A 26,176-nucleotide genomic window follows, 5' to 3' on the forward strand; every position below is an offset into this window, starting at 1 on the left:
GGGAAAGGACACACACACAAATTTTTCTCACAATAAAAAGTGTCGTCACTTAGTGACACCTGCATTGTAATTTTCCAACGCCTGGCTCTGAAACTTTGCCACAAAGGCTACTTTGGAATAATTAATTTAAGAATTATACATACGGTTATAGATGTAAGAACTCAATTCTGCAATTCTAGGGAATGGTCAAATGCTGAATTCCTAAAACCTATTTTAAAAATAAAATGTGGATCTCCTTCCTCAAACCATTACAAATCATTTAGAACCATAATTTCTAAAATAAGTAAAATAAATCTATTTTAATGTATAATGTTGATCCAAAACATGTTCTCCTGAGAGTTATGTCCCACTGAACACAATGAGACCAACTTGGGAGTAATCAGGCATAAGGCTGCACTGTTAAAGAAGGAGCAATCCAGTGGACGGCTTCAGGGAAAGTATAACCTCACCCAAACCTCTGCTTAGCTATGACTTTTGAGTCGTCCAGAGCTGAAGCTTCATGGTAGTGCATATGCATTGCATGCAGAAGATCCCTAGTCCAGTCCTTGGATTTCCAGTAAAAGAGCTGGGGAAAACCGTAGAGAGAAGACAAGTTTAGGCTAAATGGACCACAACTAGGGATGGGGAAGGAATTCCATTCAATTTGCACTTAAAGGTGAATCTACCTGATTTGCCCTTTCTGAAACAATACAAGAACTGAAACAAAGCCATCATTCAAAATTTGCATTTCTCCGAATTTTGGAATGCAGTTCTCCAGCCAAAAAATGTATACAAAAATGCATATACTGGGGTAAATTGTCCATCAAAATGCATATATTAGTAAAAAAATGACATGCAAAAGCCACAGGATTTTTGGAGGAAAGAGATTTGCAAAAATGTGTGTATTAGGCAAAATTGCATGCCATTTATTATCAATATCAATAGTAATATATGCATATATTAGGAGAAATTCACACAAAATGCTGATGAATTTTCAAGGGAACATTTTTTTAAAAAACAATTGCAAACTGATGAGGAAATGTGAAGAACTTAAAATTGGAAAAACGGGAACCTGAAATTAACAGAGTCGCCCATCCCTAACCACAGCGGTAACTCAGTTGTAAGGCAGCTTCCATTTCCTTGCAGGTTCACTGTGAATATAATTGTACAGGGAATGTAAAACTGTGCAATACAAAGTTGTTGCATATGACAAATCCTTTATGTATATTCCTCCAGACCCCCCCCAAAAAAAAGCAAAAAAGGGAGAAGATCACCTTTGAAGAAACACCATTGATTAAAGCAAACTTTGCTCCCATCGCACTGAAAACCTCGCATGGTTACATTCTGTGGGGATTCAAGTCTTGCAAGGTGGTCTTTGCCGGTCATTGTGCAAATCGATCCCGTCAAAAACCCTGAGTACAAATATGGGGGGGGGGGAGAGAATGTGGTTAGCATAATCTCATTTCCCTTTTCTTTTCTCTTTAATGAGCCATCTAGCTAAAAATAAAAGGGGGAAACGTCTATCTCTTCATTGCTTCTCCTCCCTCCCCCCAATTCCATGCTGCCGGCTTGAGTGGGTGTGTTTTTAATAAGACAAGTTGCTGCAAGGCACATCAGGACGATGAGAGATCAGGTTGCCTGGAATCCCGTGCCAGGTTCTTTCCCAAGCAGATAAAAGGGGAGGTCTCCCGCTCCTCTATATCAGAGGGGTTCTGCCTTCTTCGTCCTCTGCTCTTTCCTTGCAGCTCCGCTTCTAGTCAAAAACCTTTCCTCACATTTTCTTTCTGAACAAAACCACAATGAGTCGTATATCCTATCGATCATCCTCCGGAGGGGCAAGCAGAGGCTTCACCTCCGGCTCTGCAATTGTTGGTGGTGGTGGTGGGAGATCAAGCTACAGCTCCTACTCTGTGGCTCGGGTTGGAGGAGCAAGAGCTGGAGGAGGTGGTGGTGGATTTGGACTCGGCGGTGGATATGGTAGCCGAAGTCTGTACAACATGGGCGGAAGCAAACGCATCTCTTATGGTGCCAACGTCGGAGGTTTCCGACAAGGTTTCGCTGGTGCTGCATATGGCTCTGGTGGGGGAGCTGGCTTTGGTTATGGTGCTGGCGCAGGTGGTGGCTTTGGTTTCGGTGGGCCTGGGATTGGAGGTCCTGGCTTTGTCGTAGGTGGTCCAGGGTTCGGTGGAAGAGGTGGCCCAGGGTTTCCAGTTTGCCCACCTGGTGGCATTCAAGAGGTGACCGTCAACCAGCACCTCCTGCAACCCCTCCACCTTGAGATTGACCCAGAGATTCAAAGAGTACGCACACAGGAGAGGGAACAGATCAAGACACTCAACAACAAATTTGCCTCCTTTATTGACAAGGTAAGTCCAAGGATTAATACTTTTTTGATCATTCTTTCCATTAAGGCACTAAATCTCAGATAGCTTCTCACCAAATTAGGCCACCAATACAGAGGCTCTTTGCAATGGTCTAGACCAAGAGTAGACAAGTGGTTCTCTCTAGATGTTGTTGGACTCCAACTCCCATCAGCCCCAGCCAGTGTGGCCAATGGTCAGGGATGATGGGAGTGGTAATCCAACAACAAAATGGAGGGCCACCGGTTTCCTGTCCCTGATCCAGGACATGTAAAAAATGGTTGCTCCTCCATGAAGCCATGTCATAAGTAGGAATACGGTTCAGAGTGGGTAAGGAGTTCAGTTATTTCTAGAGTCATCATGCACATCCAGTTGTTGAGTTGCTACATCGTTTATGGCTGGGATGGCTATGTAATGTTCTGGCATATTGTCTGTGAGGAGGATAATTGAGTCACAAAATGCACCTCCAACCTCTGAACCACCATTTCCCCAAATATGGAGAAGTTTGACATCCCATGTTTCCAAAATCAGTTGAGGGAAGTGCAGCTTGAGCTGATGTCACTGTTATATGTGTGATTGACAGCAGATAAACAAAGCAATTCATTATCTATATTATTCTTGATCCATATACCTGAACCATTTCAGCTTCTCCAAAAACTGTAGGGAAAATCAACTTGAAATGCCCCCAAAATCTTCGTTTGAAAAGCAGAAAACACAGATATGGTGAGAAGGAAGGTGTTGGTACTTTAATTAATTTCAGATAATGGTAGCCTAATAGAAGCCTGTGATTGCTCCTAAATCATCTTTGAAGAAAAATATGAAGGAAAAAACCACTCATTTGGTGAAAAAAAATTGCCATCCATATCAGCCTGTTAATCAATTTTTGGATGGGAGCATGCTATTCATTTGTGATTTTCTAAATACTCTGGCAATGTAACAAATCTCTTTGCAACATACTGCACAGGCTGGAGAGGCACTGTGATGTCATTGAGGCTAGTCTGAGTTTCTTGAGAATAAGACAAAATCTAAATGGAAATATAACACCCACCTACCCCATAAAAAGGGCATGCCAATAAACATGCATATAAAAAGGGTGCATTTTTAATGTTACTTGAAGTACAAACTCCTCCCCTATTCTATTGTTGATGAAATGTTTTTGTTACTCACGGATGGCTAATCTATTATTAACTCTTGGTTGATTGATTGATTGATTGATTGGTATTGATTTGTGCTTGCTGAGGAACTGGAAAGGAACAGTCTCTACGCAGAGATTGCCAGTTTTCAACGTTCCTTTTGGATAGCGTCTCTCCCTTCTCTCTTTTCTTCTCCTTATTCTCCCTCTCCCCCATCCCACAAGCATTCTTTTTAACCCTTGTGATATCCTCTGTCATACCATTCTGGCACCGTGTACAGAGGCAAGATAGAGAGCAACATGAGCCAAAGATAGCTCCCTGCCCCAAGAAGCTTGCAGTCTACACTTAGACTGTAAATGGGGAGAGGAGAGGGCAAGAAGAGACCGATGTGAGAAGATGCATTTAGGCTTCATTTCAGTTAGGGGACAAGGACTAAGGGGTTAAGCCAACGTTTTCATCAAACAAGGGTGTTAATTTATTGCCTCCATTTCTGTCTCACTGGACACTTCACTCTCCCCCCCCGAGAATATGTAGATTGCTTATATACAGCACCACCAACTCCCTGCCTATCTTGCATCTTGCAGGTCCGATTCCTGGAACAGCAAAATAAAGTCCTTGAAACCAAATGGGATCTCTTACAACAGCAGGGGACAACCATTCGACGAAACAACATTGAACCTCTTTTTGAATCCTATATCAATAACCTCAGGAGGCAGCTCGATTCTCTTGTGAATGAAAGGGGAAGACTGGATTCAGAACTGAGGAACATGCAAGATATGGTGGAAGACTTCAAGAACAAGTAAGAATCTGTCCATGCCAATTCACACAAATTGGAATATTCAGTCTGACATACATGCAGGGATTCAAGGGCTACATTTACTGCTGGATGTGTAGCCCAATCCTATGCATTTTTTGACCCTGAAGTTGGTGCCATTAAATTGAATAAATCTAACTCCCAAATAAGTGTGGATAGGACTGCAGCCTTAGGTATAGTAAGAATTTTAATGCACATATTGACTGGCACCTTCTGTTGGTCTCAAAAAATCTAACAAATAAAAATGCACACATGGAAATCCCTCTGTGCTTCCACTGCTCCCTTTGATCTAGCATAACTGGGAGCCCTGCGGCAAATGGAGTCACTCCCTTTCTTTGGGGAATTTTTGGAGATCTAAATTTCCCTTACTTGATTTGATCCAAGAGGAATTGACAGTGCATGCTTACTGTACACAGATATCATGAACTTGTTTATTTAGGTCGACTGACTGTTACATTGGTCTGCAATTAATTTCTACAAGCTTATTTTCCTTAACCAAACAATAGTTGTTCTTGAGTTTCTAAAAGCTTCCAGTAGCCAAGGCTTGGCAGAAGTCATAGGTATGGTATGTGTCAGAAGTACATAGATAGGCTAAGGCTGCAATCCTAACCCCTTTTACTTAGGAGTAAGCCCTAGTGCATTCAATAGCATGTACTTCTGTGTAGACGTAGACTAATACTCCATCGCCCAAGACAATTGTTGGAAAAATGAAAAGGGGATAGATAGACAGGCAGTCAGGCAGATGGACAGGCAGACAAAATATTTTCTTAGCTTCAGCTCATAGTATTGCACTACGGCCTGGGAACCCACAAAACACCTCTCTACCACCATTTCATCTATGCATTTGCTGGAAGGCAAAATAAATTCGTACAGTGTCTGGCACCAAAGCATTTTAAGAACAAACCTGCCAGATGTAAATCCTTCCAGTCTTTCTCCACCCTACCTTCCAGATAGGTTCATTTGGCCCTAAGGGATTACGTTTCATGAAAGGGATGCCTCTAATGTAACCACAGTTTCTCTTGCCACACCTAGCTAAAGGATTAGAGATCCAATTAAATTGTACCATGAATTAGCATTACCTCACTGATGCCGTTGCACGAAGGCATTTTCTTACAAGAATGGCAACTGGTGCCTTTCAGGGGTCATTATACAAATTTAAAGGTAACTAACCTGAGCGTGCACTCATCCAGGGTCTCCAGCCAATCCTGGCTCTCAGTGATGAGAATACCTATATGATATGCATTCTTCCAGACATGTTGCTGTTTTATTCACATATTATATTATTAGTTTGTTTTGTTGTTTTTTGGGGGGGAAACTTAGATGTAATGTCTGTGAAGCAGCTTTTCAAGATTGCTCAAGGAGTCAATACGTGCCCCTCAGAAAAGTATTTGATAAATAGACTGCTTTGTATCTCCAAAGTATTCAAGCCAAGCTGCATGCAACTAGGAATTGGGAAGAAATTTGATTTTATTTGGCTTTTAATGAGAAACAACTAATTTGCACTTCTAGAACCAATATGCGAACTCAAACACAGCTGTCCTTGAAAATTCACACTTACTTCTCCAAATGTTGCAACACAGTTCTCCTAACCAAACAACATGTACAAAATATGCATATATTAGGGGATAAATATGTATATATTGATGGAAAGAACACATAAAATGCATTATATTAGAGAAAGTTGCTTGCAAAAATGTGTATGTTAGTCAAAACTGCATACAAGAGTATGTGTATTAGGAGAAATATGCACTAAGATGAATTTTTATTTTTTTGTAAAAAAAATGCAACTTGCTGCAAAAATTACAGAGAACTTAATTTAAGACTGGGGAAATGAGGCACTTATAGTACTGAAACTGACATATTCACCCATCCCTATGTGCAAAGGGGTGGGGCAAGTAGTAAGATGACTAAGAGCACAGCTATGCTACAAAAATATATCTCCATTTGATATTAGTTTAACAACCATAGTTTCTCCCATAGAATGGTGGGAATTGAAATTTGCCAGGAGGATTTTGTGTTGTCACTCTTCTCTAGCTCTACTCATTGAACTACAGTTCCCAGTTTAAAACTGTAGAGTAAGCATAACCCTTAAAATGCCTGTACCACTATCTTCATATGTGACTTGACATTAAAACACTGTTATTAATTCAGCCTGCATGAAGAAAGTCAATTTTCATCTAGCTGCTGCAGAATGAGGGTGGATTCTGACAACCAATAGATGTATGTCAATTCCAGGAACACATTTCTCCCGCTAGGTCTCCACAGTGGTGTGGATAATAACACAATGGGAAAAGCATGAGAGAGATGGTCATGAGACAACTGCAGCTGGCCATTAAAACCCTGATCTTGATAATCTATGACCATATATTAGACGTCCTCCTAAGAAGAGTTGATGCAGTATGCAGATGGCGCTTCTGCAAGACTTAATAATGTGGTTATGTTGACCAGACTTTCAAGAAGATAATTTGGCAGCCAATCACTTTGAACCAAATGTCTTGGAGAAATGTGGACTGTGAATGGGATGGACTCATCTGGCCCCCCTCATGCTTTCTTTCCACTTTCAGTGTTAGATTCTCACACGGAAAAGTATTGATGCTATGTTTTTTCTCTGTTGTCCCAACAGATATGAAGATGAAATCAACAAGCGGACACACGCAGAGAATGAATTTGTGGTGCTGAAGAAGGTAATATATATATATATATATATATATATATATATATATATATATATATATATATGATGGGTGGGGCTGATACAAGCTGGAATCCAACAGCACAAGTTCCCCATCCCTGGCACTGTATAATGAGCAGCTGCTCTGTACTGCGTCAAAGCAATGGTCCTCCTCTAGCCCAGAACTATCAGGCTCGATTGATAGGTCTTTGACATGATATAGTAGCAAAGAGCCTTCAGCGGCAGAAATTGGAGCTGGACCTGGAGAGTTTCTACATTTTAAAAAAAAAATTGTGCTGTGGCCTTGCAGCCCAGCCAAACGTAATTTTTTTAAAAGAGGGTGGGCCAACATCTGGTGCCTGCAATATTGGATTCTTCATGAGATTAAAAAGAACCACTGAATTTGCCGCTTTGTTTCAAAAGATGGTTCTTCAGAGTGAGTGTTACTCTCCCCTCAAAACTGACTGACTTTTCTCATGTTTTTGCAGGATGTTGATGGTGCCTATATGAACAAGATTGAGCTTGGTGGCAAATCAGATTCTCTGAACGATGAAATTGAGTTCCTGAAAGCACTGTTTGAGTTGGTAAGCATCCTCCCTTAGGCACCCAAAACTTTCACTTCTACAACTGAAATGAACTCCAGCCTTATACCCAGTCAGAGCCATTGGAGCATCTAACCCACTACTGTCTGCTCTGACTGGTACTATCTCTGATAGGTCTTTCCAAGCCCTATCAGCTGGAGATACCAGGAATTAATTTGGGACCTTCTATATACAAAGCATGTCCTTTACCTCTGATTTGTGGCTGCTCCAGAGAACACTGAAACACTGACTGAGCTCTCAATCCTATTGGTGCAGCAGGAGCCAGGAACATAAAATGAAATTCCAGCTGCACAGCCAGTTACCTGATTTGTGTTCACCTTCAAACAGGCAAGAAAAAATGCTGGCGTTCTTTCCAGCAAGGGTCTTTTAGAAACACACACACATGTTCAAAATGTTTGTTGAAAATATATAGAATTTGAGATCGTAATTGGAAGTTGTCCCACTGGTTTTGTGAGAACATTCTAGAAGGGAATGTGCTCAGATTTAGAGCCTTCCTCTAGAGCATATACTTCCCCTCAAACAATCTAAGCTAGCATTACCTCTTTACACAACGTAAAGAGGGCAATGTAAAAACGGAAAATGCTAACAGAAAACAAAAACAGGATGAACCACTGAGACATCCAAATCACGGTGGTTTGTTGAAGCTTGTATAAATGCACCAATCGTTAGATGTTCCATCGTGGAAATTTTCATATTTTCCTTCAGAAACTCTACATTTCCCAAGGCGGTTTGTGTCTCCACATGCCTCTGCTGATATATTTGAATATATTTTAAGGCAGGCAGAGACTTATTGGTATCAGTTATCACATCTTGCGCAATGTATGCACAATTCCCTCCAGCTATTACTGGATCAAGACAGATAAGCTGAATAAAGCTTCTCCTCTGGGAGGGTGTCTAGTCTGGACTTGATGCTTGCAAGCAATGGAAAATCCACCCCTGCTCTTGGCAACCTGTCCAAGTCATATTAATCACTTTGATTAGGAAACATTTGTAACTGTTTGAAGCTTATTCAATTCAGTTGGAGTTTAGCTCCCAGCTGTTGGGAATAAAGATCATCATTGTAATGGTAGTAATAATAAGCTAATAACTGAAGCCACACATTAGAATTCAGTGGAGGTGATATAAAACCACAAGTCTTTTCTGCCCGTGTTTAACCTCAGTTGTCAGAGGCACTACACCTCTGAATATCTGCTGGGAATCACAGGTGAGGAGAGCACTGTTGACCTCAGGTCCTGCTTGCAGGCTTCCCATGGGCCTCTAGTTGGCCACTGTGAGGATGTTGGACTCAATGGGCCTCCCTTTGGCCTAGGGATCTTCTTAACCTTTAAAAAGACCAAATGGGAATAAGTACTTCGGCTTATCATCTTTGGGTGTCAAAGTATAGCTGAGCTGAGGATCAGACTACAATTTTTAAAACATATACAAAAAATGTATGTCTCAAAAGGGGAAGTTTTATTAACAGTGCAAATAAGTTATTTTATTGATGCCAAATGTGATGTATATTTCTTCAAAGCTGTGTTTGGAGGTTTTCTGCTCATTCTGCTGAGTGGGGCCCTGGATTTCAACCTCACAGTGCCGCAAAAATGTTCAAATGTTTCATGTGGACTTTGGTCAATGTCAAATCAATGGCCTCTATACTGTTTTTTTCATAAAGTAAACAGTCATTGGTGTTTTCATATTACAGTGTTAATAGAACTGATACATTGCCCTGTTCAGTTCACACCCAGGTCTGAAAAACAATGAAAATGTTTTAGTCCTCCTGATACAGTTTGAATCACAGGCAATTTGTTACATATAAGAACTGGTGATACTGGCTGGGGATGCACATCGAAAGGCAGCCAGTTCAGTGGTCTTTGATGAGCATCACAATGGGGCTAAGGATGAAGATGTATCTTTATCTCCATTGGCTATTCACATGAAAAACTGCTTTCACTTCCACATGTGAATCTCCTTGCTCAATCAGGACAAGTGTGTAGATAATATTACACACAGTTAATTGAGTGGCAAATCCAATGAATTTTGATTTTGAAATCCAACTTTGAGGGCTTTTAAAAAAACCTTATACTGCTTAAGCCTTGAGGGTTATTTTTAAAACAATAACGTTAAGTAGCAACTTGCTAAATACTTCTATATCACCTTCTTTCAATGTATTCCAAAAGCCAACAAAATCCATAACAGGGAATACTGGAGGGTAGAGAGCAGAAACCACTTAATTGGAATATAAATTGAAATGGTTGCCAAAAGAAATCAGGCATGGAGGATTAATTGGCAGTTTTCTTTTCCATCCCTTTCAAATCTGCTATGTTTCCATTGCTAAATGCAATCTGACACCAATTTTGTCTTCTTTGCAGGAACTATCTCAGGTACAGCAGCAGGTGTCAGACACCTCTGTTGTGCTGTCTATGGACAACAACAGAAACCTGGACTTAAATAGCATAATTGCTGAAGTCAAGGCACAGTATGAAGACATTGCCAACAGGAGCCGAACTGAGGCTGAATCATGGTACCAAACCAAGGTGAGTGGCTGAGTTGCTAAAGGCTTAGGGGGTTACCTCTGAGTTTCACATAAAGTGAAATGCAAGGTGAAACAGGAAGAGGTGAAACGTGTATGAATTCATCTGAAGTGCACCTGAATTTCACCTAAGGCAAAATTTGAGGGAGGGAGAATTTCCTCATCCAAATTTATCCCAGGAATCAAGAGTTCTGAATGGCTAACACCCTCTTCAGGCATTACAAAACTGCAAACAAGGAAGAGGAACAGGCCCAGGTGCGCAGGCTTCCCCCCCCCCCCGATATTGCTTCATTGAGTGGCAGGGTCTAAAGGGGGCTTGTTCGCCAGAACATGCTTCTAAGCCTCCCTGCAACCAAGAATGCTGTCCAATTGGGGGGGGGGAGGTCAAGTCAACATGCTTAGAAGCCCTCTGCAAACCTTGCTGCTCAATGCAATAAGGTGAGATGGTGGTGGATGGGGTGGGCTGGAGCGTACAGACCCATGCCTTCAATAGCCTTAGGGTTTTTAACACCTGAAGAGAGCTATTGTCTTATTTCTGAAGTTGAACCATTGTACTAGGAATCTTCCATCATTCCGTTTTTTAAAAAAATTCTGAATTTGCTACAACATTAAATCCCTCCTGTTTATTTATATCTACCACCTCCCATGCTAGCAATATGCATTGTCCACACTGATAAAATGCTACCAAAAAAGAGATGTAAATCTCGGTCTGATTACAACTGTATATAGTCATATGAAGATTGCTTTTTTGCAGTGTTTTATCAGTGTTCATATGTGCATTGGTAACAATTGGATTATGGTGGAAATACTGCCCCTTTGTTCTCCTGTTACTCAACAAGCCAAGCTGGAAATGAATAGGTAGAATAACAAACAGCAGTGGCAACACAGATGTGGAAAGTAGATGGCAACTTGAGTTGACCCTGACTGTGTAGGCAGAGCACGCGAAAGGGTGTGGTAATGAGTATTAAAGTAAAGAGGCCCTGAATGAAGAGTGGCTTAGCAAATAAAATTTAGCAAATCCTTGGCTAGGACATCTTGACAGCTTCCGTCCTCTGCTGTTGAGCCGGACGTACTGTTAGGTGGAGTGAGGCAGCTGCCTCAGGCTGCAGATTCTGGGCTGCATACACACCATGCATTTAAAGCACTTTTAAAGCCCATCACTTCCCCCAAAGAATCTTGAGAACCGTAGTTTGTTAAGGGCGTCCAGTATTGTAGCTCGGTGACAGGAAAACTACAGTTCCCAGGATTCTTTGGGGGAAGCTATGTGTTTAAATGTATGGTGTGTAAACAGCCTTGAGTTTCAGCAAGTTACATACTTTATTATAACATTTTTTACCAGAAGAAGGGAAGAACCATTTAGATTTTCCACCTCAGGATCCAAATAGCTCAGGCCAGCCCTGCTCTTAAATGGCAGGTGACTCTCCTGCTCTTAAAGGATAGGCAAAGGTTCATCCACTGGGCCTATCATAGCAACTGCCTCATCCAGAAAGATAATTGGCAGAGATATCTAGGATGGTCATCCTGCAGCCCTCCAGCCAATTATATAAGCCCAAGCTGAGCCCTTGCTTCTCAGATTTGCTTTTCAAAACTTTGCCAGGACAGAAATATGTTAAACACCCTGAGACTGGTAGCTAATTTCTTGCCTCCACTCATTGCTGCCCCTGATGCTGCCAAAGAAGGGTACAGGCTTGGCAACAGCTGTATAGAATGGCTGGTGATCATACCAAAACCTTGCAGTTCTGATCTCTAGTCTCTATTTGAAAGCCAATGCCCAATGTTCAGTTACGCTCTAGCACAACCTTCCCCTACCTGGTGCACTCAAGAACATTTGGACCACAATCCCATCAGCCCCAGCCAGCGCGGCCAATGTCCAGGAGTTGTAATCCTAAACACCTGGAGGGCACAAAGTTGAGGAAGGCTGCTCTAGCATGACGATGAGACAGAAGGGCAGCTTGAGATGTACAAACGAAAAATGTAGAGCTATGCAGTAAAGAGCGACAATTCTCATCGACTGTGCACGCCAACGGCAGGGGCCAAATTCACCTTCTCCCATATAAAGAAATGGCTGCCATTCAACCCCTATGAGGAAAAGTAGAGTGCTGCATTCAGAGACAGTGTTGCTTTCCCACTTCTGCTGCCAGATGGCCTGGCCACAACTGGCTGGTGTTCCACAGTGGGTGCAGCATGTCCTTGTGTTCATAGGACAGAATGCTCCACTGTGCCTGTAGGGACTTTGCCATATGAAGGCTTCCCCCCTACACACATATGAATCATTTCACTTATATTATATTATATTATATTATATTATATTATATTATATTATATTATATTATATTATATTATATTATATTATATTATATTATATTATATTATATTATATTGTTCTCCTTTATCCCAGCACAGCTTTCTTTCCCACCTGTTTTTTCAACTGTGCTGGGGTGCTGATACCCGTATATAATGAATTCTACTCTTTTTTTGCTTCTGGATATTAGTATGAAGAGCTACAGGTCTCTGCGGGGCGCCACGGTGATGACCTCCGCAACACCAAGACAGAAATTACTGAGCTCAACCGGGTGATCCAGAGGCTGCGTAGTGAAATTGATGCCTTAAAGAAACAGGTACGTTGTCTGACTAGCAACTGCTGGCATGTTCTCTTGTTCAGTATAAAAATTGTGCTGCTGTTTACTCATTTTGTACAGAGCAAATCAGACACCTTTCCTCAAGGTGATGCCAGGGCATGCACAGGATGTGGCACTGACGGAGGCAAGCCAAGGGAAGAAGCCGTGGCAACGCAGGCATTCTCCCAGGCCATCTCTCCCAGAATGCTTCACTCTGGGAAAGAAGCCCCTTCCCTGCCCCAGAGTGAAGCCGAGAGGAGAGGGAGGCAGAGTTGCACAGCCACTGCATTAGAAGGGGCAAAACATTAAAAGCAAGGGAAGGGGGAGAGGAGTGGCAGCAGCAGGAGAAGTAATCAAATGGGGCCAGGGGCACTAATTCACTACCTCCCCAGCCCCTGCCATCTAAGGCAATTGCCTTTTTGTCCATTGTTATACAGAACTGAGTAATACAGTACACTCCCTTCACATGGAAAAGTAGTATGTCAAGGAAAAGGCTATACTGAATCCTTCTTCTGGATGTGCTTGTTTTATCTACACAAGGATTTTGTTTACCTTTGAAGCATGCATCCCAGTCTCATATTAAACTCTGATGTGGTACAATAAAAGTTTTACTATTTGATTCTACCTCTGTGTGTGTGTGTGTCTGTGTCTGTGTGTGTGTGTGTGTGTGTGTGCTAAGTTACAGTTAAAGCTCTATCCATTGCAACCATGTTTTCCTAACTCTGGCTTTTAGGGCCCTTGTTAGTTTTTCTGCCAGTGTATGACGGCATGCTGATAACATCACTAGCAATACAGTTCTCATTGTGCAAGTGCCAGAAGGCACTTTGTCAGAAAAGAGTAGAACAAGCCATCAGTATATCTGCCTTCCAATATCTCCAAGGCATTGCAAATGAGAGGAAGGATTCCTACCTCCTCTCTTCCCTGGGTATTGCACAGGCAGGCAAAAAGTTACCAAACGATTCCCACCCAAAGAATTGCAGACAAGGAGGCCCAGCTTCCACACCTCCAGCCTTTGAATACGATTTTAAAGTATTACTTTTCCCTAAGTGGCAATAGAGACAAAGCAGAGGACATGGATTAGAATCAGACATTGGGAAAAGAGCTACCACATTGCAGAAAATGCATTGCAGTTGTTTGACCTAAAATTTGGCTTTATAAATGTTGTTGTTTGTTGTCCTTGTTTCCTTGGTAACAAAGCTTTATCGTCTCTATCAGTCTGTAGCACCGTGCTAATTAATATGTCAGATAATAATACAGTTCTCATTGCAAAAATGCCACAGGGCATCTACGCAATCGAGTGGAACAAACCACAAATTATTTGCTTTACAGTATCTCCCAGGTGAATCTCTTCCACCACCTTTCCCTAGGTACCACACAAGCAGGCAACGTACAAAATGGTCCCCACCCTAAAACATTCACAAAAAGGAGACCCAGCCTTTGAATATTATTGAAATATTCATTTCCGTAATAACAGCAACAATATATTATTTACATTGATTATTTGCCTTTTACCCTAGTCCTCTAAGCAGGGCACAGAGCAAAGCAAATAATAAAATATCAAATTAAAAATAAAATAACATCTGCAGAAATATATATATATGCACAACAAGAAGTCATAAATTATAGACCCTGGAAAATGCTTCCAATGGGACCATTGCTTTGGGAATTACTCCATTTATGCCAATGGAATAATGAAACCCTAACACTGCAGTCATTGCACTAGGTGCTTTTATCGATTTATCAATCTGTCTATTATTAAATACATAAATATATCTCCTCGTTTGCAGTGTGCCAATCTGCAGGCAGCCATTGCTGAGGCTGAGGACCGTGGGGAGCTTGCCCTCAAAGATGCCAGGCATAAACTGAATGAATTGGAGGAAGCCCTGCAAAGAGCGAAGCAGGACTTGGCTCGACAGCTCAAGGAGTACCAGGAGCTGATGAATGTCAAACTGGCCCTGGACATTGAGATTGCCACTTACAGGAAGCTGCTAGAAGGAGAGGAGATCAGGTAGGCTGGGAGAAACAAAGCTCTTGCAAAATGCCCTTGGTGGTGGACTAAGCAGCGGATTGTCTCCCCCTTTTGACAGATTTCATCAAAATTCCTTTTAACTTTCATAAAAATAGAACGTTCCTTCAGGTGTTCCAGGTTCACCACAAATTTTACTCTAGGCAAAATTCAGTAGCATTTCCCACCTTGAGACTAAATGATTGCATTGACAAAGGTCCACCTAGTGCCTACAACGTTCCTGGCAATCCAACCACAATGTTTTGTTTTTGTGGTGCTGTGCCAGTCATTGACTAGGCTACCCTCAGCACTGGTTGGAGCATGATGGGAAGTGACTATTTCTACAGTGTCACAATGAAACATCACAAGGCTATGATCCAGTCATGGTTTGGGGAGTGCAGTTCCCATCATCCCTGACCATTGGTCATGTTGGCTGGGGCTGATGGGACTTGGAGTCCAACAACATCTGGAGAGCCACAGCTTCTCTATCCCTGATTTAAGGGAATACATGTATGTGTCTGTTTAAGGAGACGTTTGTCTTTTCTAGAGAGACAAATCTGGCCCCTCATTATATACACATTAACCACTGCTTGATTTAAATGTAGCTCTTTGGGAAGAACGTTTGGGAAGGCTAGTGGCTGATGTTCTGCTGCTGTGATTTTGTAGGGATTATTTTGCTGCTGATAGTAATTTTTCCCCCTGAACATTGGTTGATTTAAGTTACTTGTTGTTACCCACTTTTGGATCTTGAACGGAGAGAAAGTAGATAAATAAATAACGCATAGCAAATTATGCACATATGTATGCCTAAAGCAATTAACAACATAGCCAGAAAAAGAAATGGCCAACAAATGATCTTAGATTAAAAAAAAAAAAGAATTAGGTGTAGCAAGCAATGCTAATCCTACTTAGAGTAGACCCATTAAAGTTAATGGACACAACTAACATGGGTTCATTCATTTCAATGGGCCTAGTCTAGGAATAGATGGGAATTTTTATTTAGTTTGCATTTCAAAGCAGAATTTAGCAAATTCGCACTTTCCGAAACACTGTAAGAACCTAAACACAGCCATCCTTGGAAATTTGCACTTATTTGAATTTTGTGATGCTGTTTGCCAACCAAACAATGTTTACAAAAATGCATATATTAGGGGAAAGTCTGCATAAAAATGAAAATATGAGTGAAAACATGCAAAAGTGCATTATATGACAAGAAATGCCTTGCAAAAATGTGTACTTGAGTCAAAACTCTCTACATAAATTTGTTTATTAAGAGAAATTCACACTAAAATGCTGGGGAATTTTCATGAAGATTTTTTTTTTAAAAGTAGATTGCTGCAGAAATGTGGAGAACTGAATTTAAGATTGGAAAAATGAGAAACGGGGAGAACCAACATTGAGAGATTTTTCCATTCCTAGTCTACTCCAAGCAGGACTTAGTTGAATTCAACTACTTGACTAAGGAACAAACAGATTCTTAAAATGTCTGCCTTCACCACAGCGTCTTGCTCAAAATGTGGGACCTATCCTAACACAAGCCGAGGCATGCACGTCATTAATTATACTAATTCTGCCCTTCTTTCCTCTTTCTAGGTTGGCAGAAGGCCCTGGAAATGTGAGCTACTGTAAGTACCGTCCCTGTGTTTGGATTTTGGTTTGTTTTTTTAAAGAGACTCTGAAAATGAATATTCTTCCAAAGTGACAGAAGAAACTTAACTTGTTGTTACTGTTGTTGTTTTCCAGCTGTGGTCAGCAACACCACTACCACCGGATATGCTGCCGGAAGCAGCCTTGCAATGGGAGGAGGACAAGGTGTCTGCTTGGGCGGCGGCGGCGGAGGATTTGGACTTGGAGGAGGAGGAGGAGGCTATGCCATTGGGGGTGGCAGCGGCTATGGCGGTGGCAGCAGTTACTGCGGCGGAAGCGCATTCGGCTCCGGGCTCGGTATGGGAGGTGGTAGCAGCTACAGTGCTGGAGGGGGTCGCATTTCCTCAGGTGGAGGAGGAAGCTCCAGTGTGAAAATTGTGAAAACCACTTCGAGCAAGAAATCTGTCTATTAAAAGGTTCTCTCTCTCTCTCACACACACACACATACCCCATCCTGAAATGGCAATTAGCATTGCCAACTGCAAGTTGAAGCTCTTCAGCCCACTGTGTAAATAGCTCAGCAAAGCTCTTCCCCTCTGATACTTTCACCTTTTCCGTATGAGTTTGGCCACAACATGGATCCATACATTTATACCCTGATCCAGCACTGCTAACTCTGGCAGCATTCCTTGTGCTGAAACAGACTTTTGCACCTGCAGTGAGTGGGCAGTGAGTTGCTGTGTTGACAAATCATGTGAGGCACATGATTCTAGAAAATCTAAAGTCTGAAAAAAATACCTATCAGACAGGGTCTCCCTATACTGTGGGGTTGGGGTAACACCCCCCCCCCAAAAAAAACCATTACACACAAGAGTGGTTCTTGCTTGTCAATTGCTCCTAAGTGTGTGTAGAAAAGTCCCATTTTAGGAAATCACATGTAGCAGCAGGTATTTAGCTTTAAACACATCCTTAGGTCCTTTAGAAGGCAATGGGATTTAAGTTTGTACTTAAAGTTAACTTCTTTGCTCAATTAACAGCTTTCAGTGCTACACTTAAGAGACAGCAAAACCCAATGACGATGGAGATTTCCAGGTAGGCAAGCTGCACAAATGAGTCTCGCTCACACACTGTCTGAAATCTTGTCTCCTGTTTGAGCATGTTCTTCTTTGTAGTTGCAAGTGGAGACAGTATAAAGCTACAGATGTGTATAATCATCGGCTCCGGCCAAAAGAAACTAGTTTTGAGACATCAGTGATAAGATCTGCTCCCACCCTGTGTTCCAACATGCACGGGGCTCATTTTCAACAGCACCCCCCTCTTTGATTCCTCCTTTGAAGTGAAAGCAAACTTGGAAAAAGGTGATTGCTTCTGCTGCTGCTGTTTTATGAACTGTAACACTGAATTCTAACGCTTGATTCTAACGGCTATGGACCATGCAAGGCTGCATGACAAATAAAGAGCAATTGTCATTTTTAAGTCTGCTGTTCTCTTTGTCGTCTTTTCTTCTGAAAACATAAATTGTATGTGCATCGTTTGCCAGACTGCTAAAGGTGCTTCCACACTGGTTTTCCCCTGGGATTCAGGCATCTCCTTTCACTGAACCTGGTTTTTTTTCAGGTCACATGACTAGTCCCCAGGCCATATATGCATATGAACATAAGAAGCTGCCTCATCCTGAATTAGACCATTGTCCACCTGGCCCAGTACTGCCTCCTCTGACTAGCAGTCTTGGGAAGCCCATTCCCCATTGCCTGATGCCTGATCAGGGATGAGGAACTTTTTTTAACCTGAGGGCCACATTCCCTTCTGGGCAACCTTCTGAGGGCCACATGCCAGTAGTGTGCAGAGCAATGAATTTACCTTTTTATCTTTGTACAGTAGCCTCATTTTACAAATCCTCACACGCCTCTCTCCATCCTCCATCTAAGGAAATAAGTGGCATTCTCAATGTTCAAGGACGCATTCCAGCCAGGCAAAAACATTTGAGGCTGCAAACTAGAGATGGCTTGGAAATTGTGTGGCGGTGACTGAGAAGGTGTAGCCTGGAGAGAGTCCTGAGGGTCAGACAGAGAGCTCTGGAGGACCATATTTGGCCCACAAGCCTGAAGTCTCCCCCCCCCCATTTTAGCTGGAGATGCCAAAGATGGAACCTGGGACCTCCTGCATGAGAAGCAAGTGCTGTGTCACTGGTTGATACCCGCACACATCATTCTGTCCTGAGAATACTCAGCTGTGGAACCAGGGGCATCGTTTAGGGAAGGCAATGGAGGCATCACTTGTCCTCTTCAGGTCACAGACCACATATGAGTATTCTTCAGGAGCATCTAGACACACTACTGTCCTATACATCACTATAGTATACGCAGTGCATGTCCTATACATGGTATAATGAGACTTAGGCACAATGCATTCATATCAAAACATAAATATCCTTTGTCATTGTTTTTAAAAGAGTGGCTGCACTATGCTGATCACCTTGCTTTAGCTACTAAGAGGTATAAAAGTGTAACCACCTCAGCTCTGCTGAAAATCTTGATGTCCTTCTCCCATAGAAATCTATTTAGTTTACCACCAACCACCACATACCTGACACAGCGAGAGAGATGTGAAACGGTACCAATGAGGGACAGTCTCTCTCGCTTCCACCTTTCTTGTGAGATATGGTCGCAGAGAGATAGGGTTGTCTCCAGTGCTAGTCACAGAGCAGACCCACTGAAATCAATGGCTAGGACTAACAGCTCCACTGAGTATAATTTGGTTAGACACAACCCATGCACTTTGTGTCTTTAAGCAAAAGCAACGCTAGCACCATCCACATTTTAACACTTAGCCTGAACACGTGGACTAGTCAAACATACAGCTTCATAAAGAGTTGTGCATAAGTCTCCTTCTCCTTAGTGCCATTTGGCAGCTTCAAGCAGAACAACTGCATGAGTCATATTTTAAGATTTTTTAAGCGATTCAAGAGTAAAAGCGAATGAGAAAGGGTAGGTTGTGTTTTTTAAAAAAAAGATAAGCAAAAAGATCTAACTAATCCTTACACTGGGCTCAACAGACTTAAGAGTCTCCATTGTCAATGGAGGATCTCGGGATCTGATCCTGAGCAGCTTCGGTCAAGGGTGAATGGAGATGGAGGCAAAAGCATAATCATTTTTATATTGGGGGCCAGGAAGGAAGAGTGTAGGAGAACAGCAGGAATCAACCAGCCAGGGGGAACAAAGCCACCTTGGAACACCTGAGAGGAGGGATGGGGGAGAAATTTGGTTCGGTTGACATTCGAAGCAAAATCTATCAAATTCCAAAACAATACGAGAACCAAAACCCAGGCAGCCTTTAAAATTTGAACTTCTCAGAATGTTGCAATGCACTTCTCCAACCAAGCAATGTTTACAAAAACACATATATTAGGGGAAAGTGTGCATAAAAATGAATATGTTAGTGAAAAATAACATACAAAATGCATTGTATCAGGAGAAATTGCTTGCATAAATATGTACATTAATCAAAACATACAAACGTGTTTATTAGGATAAACTTGCACTAAAATGCTGACGAATTTTCATGAAGATTTTTTTTCAAGAAAATCACATATTGCTGCAGAAATGCTGAGAACTGCATTTAAGATTAGAAAAAATGAAAAACCAAGGGAGCCAAAATTAACAGATCCTTCCATCCCTACCTGAGAGGCTAAGAGACATCACGTACACAGAAGATCAGCCATTAGCCCCTGTCAATTAGCCTAGTGAAGTGGGATCAAAGGTGTGCCTGGAGCACTGTTCCTTTGATTTTCGTCTAGCAGCACAGCCCATTCCTGCCAAAAACATCAGATCCTCAGGGAGAGGAACCTTACACCTGTAGATTCCTCTAGCTGAAGAGCTCAATACGCAGCCCTGTCTATGTCTTACTCTCACTCTGTAGGTGCTTCCCAGGCCCAGCTCCAGCAGGTGGCCAAGTTGGCCACTAGCTGAGGTCCTCTGTGGCTGAAAGGGGGACATGCTGCTGGGGCTGGGGTGTGTGTGTAGCTATCGCTCCGTGATCCACACTAGCATTGGGTTGTGGAGCATGCGCCTGTGACCCCATGCTGGGACAGATCATGGACTAGGAGACACCCTCCCCGGCAACCCCCCCTGCTGACAACATGGAAAACGACACTTCAACAACCCCGCCGCATCAGCACCCCTGTCGCCATCTTGGATTATGGCTGGCATGTGCGCACAGATGCAGCCAAGCCTATTTAAGGCCCCCTGGCATCAGGCAGCAGTATTGCCACTGCATCGCCACTGCTGCCTTTGAGGGACCACTGCAGTCTGGTGCCAACTCTGGTGCTTCCAGATGGATATTCATTGTGGGATTGGTGCCCCTTCTGCATGGTGGTGGTTGGTTTTTTTGGCAGCATTCCACACAACGTTCCTGGCATCAAAATACCAGCCTGCATCCTCCCCGCCCCCAAACACATACACACAATTTAATCCAGATTTACCCTTTCCAGGCGAAATCCAATAGGTAAACAAAATACAAACCGTTGCCAATGACCAATTTGCAAATGAAGCCTCCATCTGGAAGCCCCACCCCCAAGAATCCTGGGCACTGTAGCTCACCTCTCACAAAGCTACAGTTCCCAGCACCCTTAACAAACTACAGTTCCCAGGATTCTTTGGAGGAAGTCACATGCTTTAAATGTATGGTGTGGATGTGGCCACCCCCGAGAGAGATTGATTGATTACACTATCTTTAGCTGGGAATGGGGAAAGAGATGCTTCCCTACCAATTCTTCTATTCAGAACATCCCAGAGTGGTCTCTGTGTCACAAAGCAATCTTCTATCAAACAACTCCTATTGAGGGGCATCCTCTGCATATCCTCGGGTATTAACACTACTTTGTCAAAGTCAAGATTCTGGCCACTTCCACCTGCTGCCTTTTGAGTAAAGCAACCCTATAGTCCTATACATAGAATTCTAACAGCAAACCCACAACAAACACCTTCCATTTTCCTTTCAAAAGAATAGCTTGAAACTGCTGAAGAGAAGTACTCTGACTCCGTCTTGTGGGTGTCTCTCTGGTCTAAGGTGGCTGGGTTTTTTGTCCTGTGCAGAGTATAAAAACATGCTGCATTTCATTTAAGCGATAACGTTTTCAGCTTTTCCATTTGAGATATGTAATTCCATGAAAGGTGTAAGCTAGGGGCTAAATGTGGCGCTCCAAGCTTCTCCATCTGGACCTCAGGAGGACTCTGCCCTGGCTGTATGCTCTGCTAGGGTTGCCAGGTCAGACACATCCCAAACCCTGTGATTTCAGGAGCAGGCCCTAGTGATGTCACAGGGGTGGGCTCTAGTGATGTCACGTGGTGGGCTCTAGTGATGTCATGGGGCAGGCCTGAGTGATATCACAGGAGTGGGCCCTAGTGATGTCATTAAGCATGATACATTAAGCATCAACCACATTCATGGAGCATGCAATTCAAGCAAAAACACTTCTCTGATTGGAAATTAAGATAGCAATCTTAGCTAAAAGATGGAGCCTGAGTAGGGAACATGTAATCTAGCCTACTTGCTTCTTTCAAGAAGGATTTAAGTGCCCTCAGGCCAGGCCAATCACCAGAAGGCCATTGTAGGAAGAAAGGAGCCTAGTGTTGTGGAGATGTTAGGTGGGAGCACTCAGGAGTAAACATGGATGCCAATGAAGGCTGCAATTTTAAACACACTTACTAAGCACCATAGAACTCAACACAACTTACTTCTGAGTAGATATAGTTTGCATTGTGCTGTTGGTAAAGCTTGACTAGGGATCTTCTGCAAATATATTGATATTCAAGCAGGGTTGGCAACCCCCTGCCTGGAATGCCTGCTCTACCTTTTATCATGGCTGCTCCAAACTTCTTTACAGATTTGACCCTTCACTTCAGAAAGAGGTTTGAGAAATGAGTAAGAGTAAGAAGATTCTCTACTCTTTTCTGTCTACCCGGTGGGCTGCTATAAACTCACTTTGACAGCCAACCCAATTCCAGTGAGTAATAATTGACAGAATGAAAACATACATGGTCTGCCTTCACAGGCAGCTTGGGAACAATAACAATTGCAGCCACACTTCCCAGTATATGAATTCTCTTTTACCACTATTGGGCAAGAAGCAAACCATCATGTAACCAACAAGGTGCATCATCAGTGGGTTTAAAGGGGTGGAGCTGAGTGCATGCAACCACTGTTGTTGCTTCTATGGATGTAAGGGAGTGAGGTTAAATGTAAATGAAATGCAAATAGAAAAAGAAAAAGAAAAGATAGTGATGATTTCCTAAATGCAATACCACACCAACCACACCAAGATTCCTATGAGTAAGGCAGAAAACTCAGCATCCCACAACCAATCAGGATTCCTAACCAAAAAACAAAACTAAAGAAATCCTGACAGCCAGTCAGCCAAGATCACAGAAATCCCCATGCAGCACAACCTGACCTTGGGGCTGCAGTTAGTGCAGCATGCTGTGGCACAATTGCTGACATGAAAGAGACTCTATCAGCACATAATACCTCTGCTCTGAAATCTGTAATGGTTGTTGATTTGCTACCAGGTCAAGTTCAAGGTGTGCGTTCCATGTTATGGATGCCACATAGCACTTGTTCTGCTCTTGCAAGAAATCAGTCCTTTGGAACTCCCTGCCTATTGACATTAGGCAGATGCCTTCATTGTACTCTTTTCAGCACCTGCTAAAAACATTTTTGTTTAGGCAAGCCTACCCAGGCATGTGAGAGCCAGTGTGGTGTAGTGGATAAGGTGCTGAACTACAATCTGGGAGACCAGGGTTCGAATCCCCACACAGCCATGAAGCTCACTGGGTGACCTTGGGCCAGTCACTGCCTCTCAGCCTTAGAGGAAGGCAATGGTAAACCACCTCTGAATACCGTTTACCGTGAAAACCCTATTCATAGGGTCACCATAAGTCAGGATCGACTTGAAGGCAGTCCATTTCCATTTACCCAGGCATGTAGAAGCTATTGTGTTTTTAATCTGTTTTTAACTCATTGTTGGTTTTATTATTTTCAATGTTTTTAAATACCTCTTTTAAACTCTTTTTGCCAATAATTTTATTGTTTTAATTCCTTCTGTAAGCCGCTTTGAGGACTTTTACAATAAAGCAGTATATAAATGTTGTAAATAAAATACATAAATACTTTTTGGAATCACTGTGGCCCTTGGATTTCTTTCCACTTTTAAGGACAAAGGAATCTGCATTATAGCGACTCAGGCCATTTGGTACCATCTAGCTCAATATAGGTGACACGGACTAGCATTGGCTCTGCACGATTCCAGGCAATAGTCTTTTCCAGAAATTGAATTTTCGACCTTTGCATGCATAACATGTGCCCTACCACTGAGCTGCAACCCTTCCCCTGTTTAAAAAAGTATATTTTAAAATTGTTATTTTCAATTCACTAATGAATGCGCATCATACCTACAACAGATCCACACCATTCATTTAAAGTTCATTCAACACACATTTGAAGCATGTGAATCACACCACAGAATCATGGGAAGTCTAGTTTGTTAAGGGTGGTGGGAACTATAACTGTGAGGGGGAAACTACACTTCTCAGGATTCTTTGGGGAAAGTCATGCACTTTAAATGCGAGTTGGATGTGCTTTAAATGTATTGTGTGGATCTATTTAACACACTTTGCCTGCATGTAAATCATTTTAATTAATTTTAAAAAATTGAAATAAGCTATAGAGTATACTGGGTGACCATGGGCTACTCACCATCTCTCAGCCTAACTGCCCCTCAGGATGAAAACAACAGAAAGGAACCATGACCACCCCAAGGAAGAAGGGCACGATTAAAATATAGAGGAAATAATAATGTAAAACCATAGTGTGAAATCAAATACTTAGCAGACATAATATTGTTGCACGCCTCCCCAATCTCCGAGCAGTGAGATTTCCGGGGTCCCTGCGCTCCTCCAGGGTTTTGGTTTCCTTTGGGGAAGAAGGTCAGCGGAGACTGCGGTGTCTTTATGAAATATGGTTTGTTTATTTACACACATTCCAACCTGAGCTTAGGATGGAGGGGGTTCAAGGCATCAGCAGTCCAACATCCAGCTTTCCCATCTGGGTTGCAGGAGGCACCCCAAATGCCATAGTGCAGAGAGCCAGTCTCTCTGCCTGCCTTCAGTCTCCAAAAAACATTCTCTGGACAAAACTCAAAACTACAAGCCTCTGCTGGGCTCCAGGAAGGGGGGGGATGCTCTCCTGAAGAGTTTCAATGACAAAAGGGTCTTCCTGGCCCATTCACCATTGCTGGGCAACTGATAGGCCCATTATCTTACCTGGCCAATCTATTTGGTTAACAAAGGAGAGACTCATCTGACCAGCAGAGTGAGTTTCTGTCCCCAAGGCATAGAATTCCAAACCAGAGATTGGAAGGGGACCCACAGGAATAATCCATCCCAACCCCCATGCTCATAACAATATGAAGAAATTTTTATTTTTATTATTTTTTATTATTAAATTTATTAGTCGCCCATCTGGCTGGTTGTCCAGCCACTCTGGGTGACGTACAAAATAAAATGTACAAATACATTAACCATTAATAATAATAGTAAAACCTAGCCCACCCCAAAAGCCTGCCTAAAAGAGCCAGGTCTTCAAGGCTTGGCGGAAACTCATCATAGAAGGGGCATGGCAGAGATAATTTGGGAGGGAGTTCCACAGGGTGGGGGCCACAATTGAAAAAGCCCTCTCCCTAGTCCTCACCAGTCTGGCTGTTTTGTGGGATAGAGAGAAGGTCTTTTGAGGCTGATCTTGTTGGGCGGCATCACTGATGATGCTGGAGGTGCTACTTCAGATAGACTGGGCCAATATCATGTAGGGATTTAAAGGTCAAAACCAACACCTTGAATTGGGCCCGGTAAGCAACTGGTAACCAGTGCAACTCTTTTAGCACTGGAGTGATATGATCTCGCTGGTGGCTGCCTTTAATCAGGTGCGCCGCCGCATTCTGTACCAGTTGCAACTTCCAGACCATTTTCAAGGGTAGCCCTACGTAGAGCACATTACAGTAGTCTAGGTGAGAGGAGACCAGGACATGTACCACTGATGGGAGCAGATGACTGGGAAGGTAGGGGCGCAGCCTCCGTATCAGATGGAGTTGATACAGTGCCTCCTGGCTTACAGCCAAGACCTGAGCTTCCATGAACAGTTGGGAGTTAAGAATGACCCCCAGGCTGCGGACCTGGTCTCTCAGGGGCAATTGTACCCCATTGAACACCAGCTCCAAATCCCCCAATCTTCCCTTGTTTCCCATGAACAGTACCTTGGTTTTGTCAGGGTTCAGCTTCAGCTTATTTCTTCCCATCCAGCCACTCACCAACTCCAGGCACTTGGACAGGGTTTCTACAGCCAACCCCAGTGAAGATCTGAATGAGAGACAGAGCTGCGTGTCATCCGCATACTGATGACATTGCAGCCCACATCTCCTGATGATAGCCCCCAGCGGCTTTATATAGATGTTAAATAGCATCAGGGAGAGGATGGAGCCCTGTGGCATCCGACAAGTGAGAGGCCAAGGGTCCGAAACCTCATCCTCCAATGCCACTCCCTGGTGCCTACCAGAGAGGAAGGAATGGAACCACTGCAGTACAGTGCCCCCTACGCCTAACCTCTCCAGGCGGTCCAGAAGGATACCGTGGTCAACGGTATCAAAAGCTGCTGAGAGATCCAGGAGGACGAGGAAGGTGCATTCACCCCTATCCAACGCTCTCCTCATATCATCCACCAAGGCGACCAAGACTAAATATTTATATAAGCATGACTGTCAAATATGTTTATTATTTACACAACCTGTAAAGATATTTATAGAGCAATCCTATGTTTGTTTACTCAGAAGCAAGTCCCAATGTATTCA

General features: G+C 42.8%; 1 protein-coding gene across 1 annotated transcript; it reads left to right on the forward strand.

Moving 5' to 3' along the window:
* Positions 1-1,667: 1,667 nt before the first annotated feature.
* LOC133379504 (keratin, type II cytoskeletal 5-like) lies at positions 1,668-17,757 on the forward strand. The gene is made up of 9 exons (XM_061614907.1): positions 1,668-2,345; positions 4,057-4,271; positions 6,910-6,970; positions 7,446-7,541; positions 9,911-10,075; positions 12,564-12,689; positions 14,477-14,697; positions 16,288-16,319; positions 16,438-17,757. Exons 1-9 carry the CDS (start codon positions 1,779-1,781, stop codon positions 16,752-16,754), a joined length of 1,800 nt encoding a protein of 599 aa, XP_061470891.1. The 5' UTR covers positions 1,668-1,778; the 3' UTR covers positions 16,755-17,757.
* The last annotated feature ends 8,419 nt before the right edge of the window (positions 17,758-26,176 follow it).

This window comes from Rhineura floridana, chromosome 3 (assembly GCF_030035675.1).
Source record: "Rhineura floridana isolate rRhiFlo1 chromosome 3, rRhiFlo1.hap2, whole genome shotgun sequence".
Lineage (NCBI taxonomy): Eukaryota > Metazoa > Chordata > Lepidosauria > Squamata > Rhineuridae > Rhineura > Rhineura floridana.

Bases quoted from the DNA above. Each gene is read 5' to 3' on its own strand.
- LOC133379504 (XM_061614907.1), top strand. From the start codon at position 1,779: ATGAGTCGTATATCCTATCGATCATCCTCCGGAGGGGCAAGCAGAGGC. The intron at 2,346-4,056 runs GTAAGTCCAAGG...TGCATCTTGCAG, and splicing joins TTGCCTCCTTTATTGACAAG to GTCCGATTCCTGGAACAGCA. The intron at 6,971-7,445 runs GTAATATATATA...ATGTTTTTGCAG, and splicing joins AATTTGTGGTGCTGAAGAAG to GATGTTGATGGTGCCTATAT.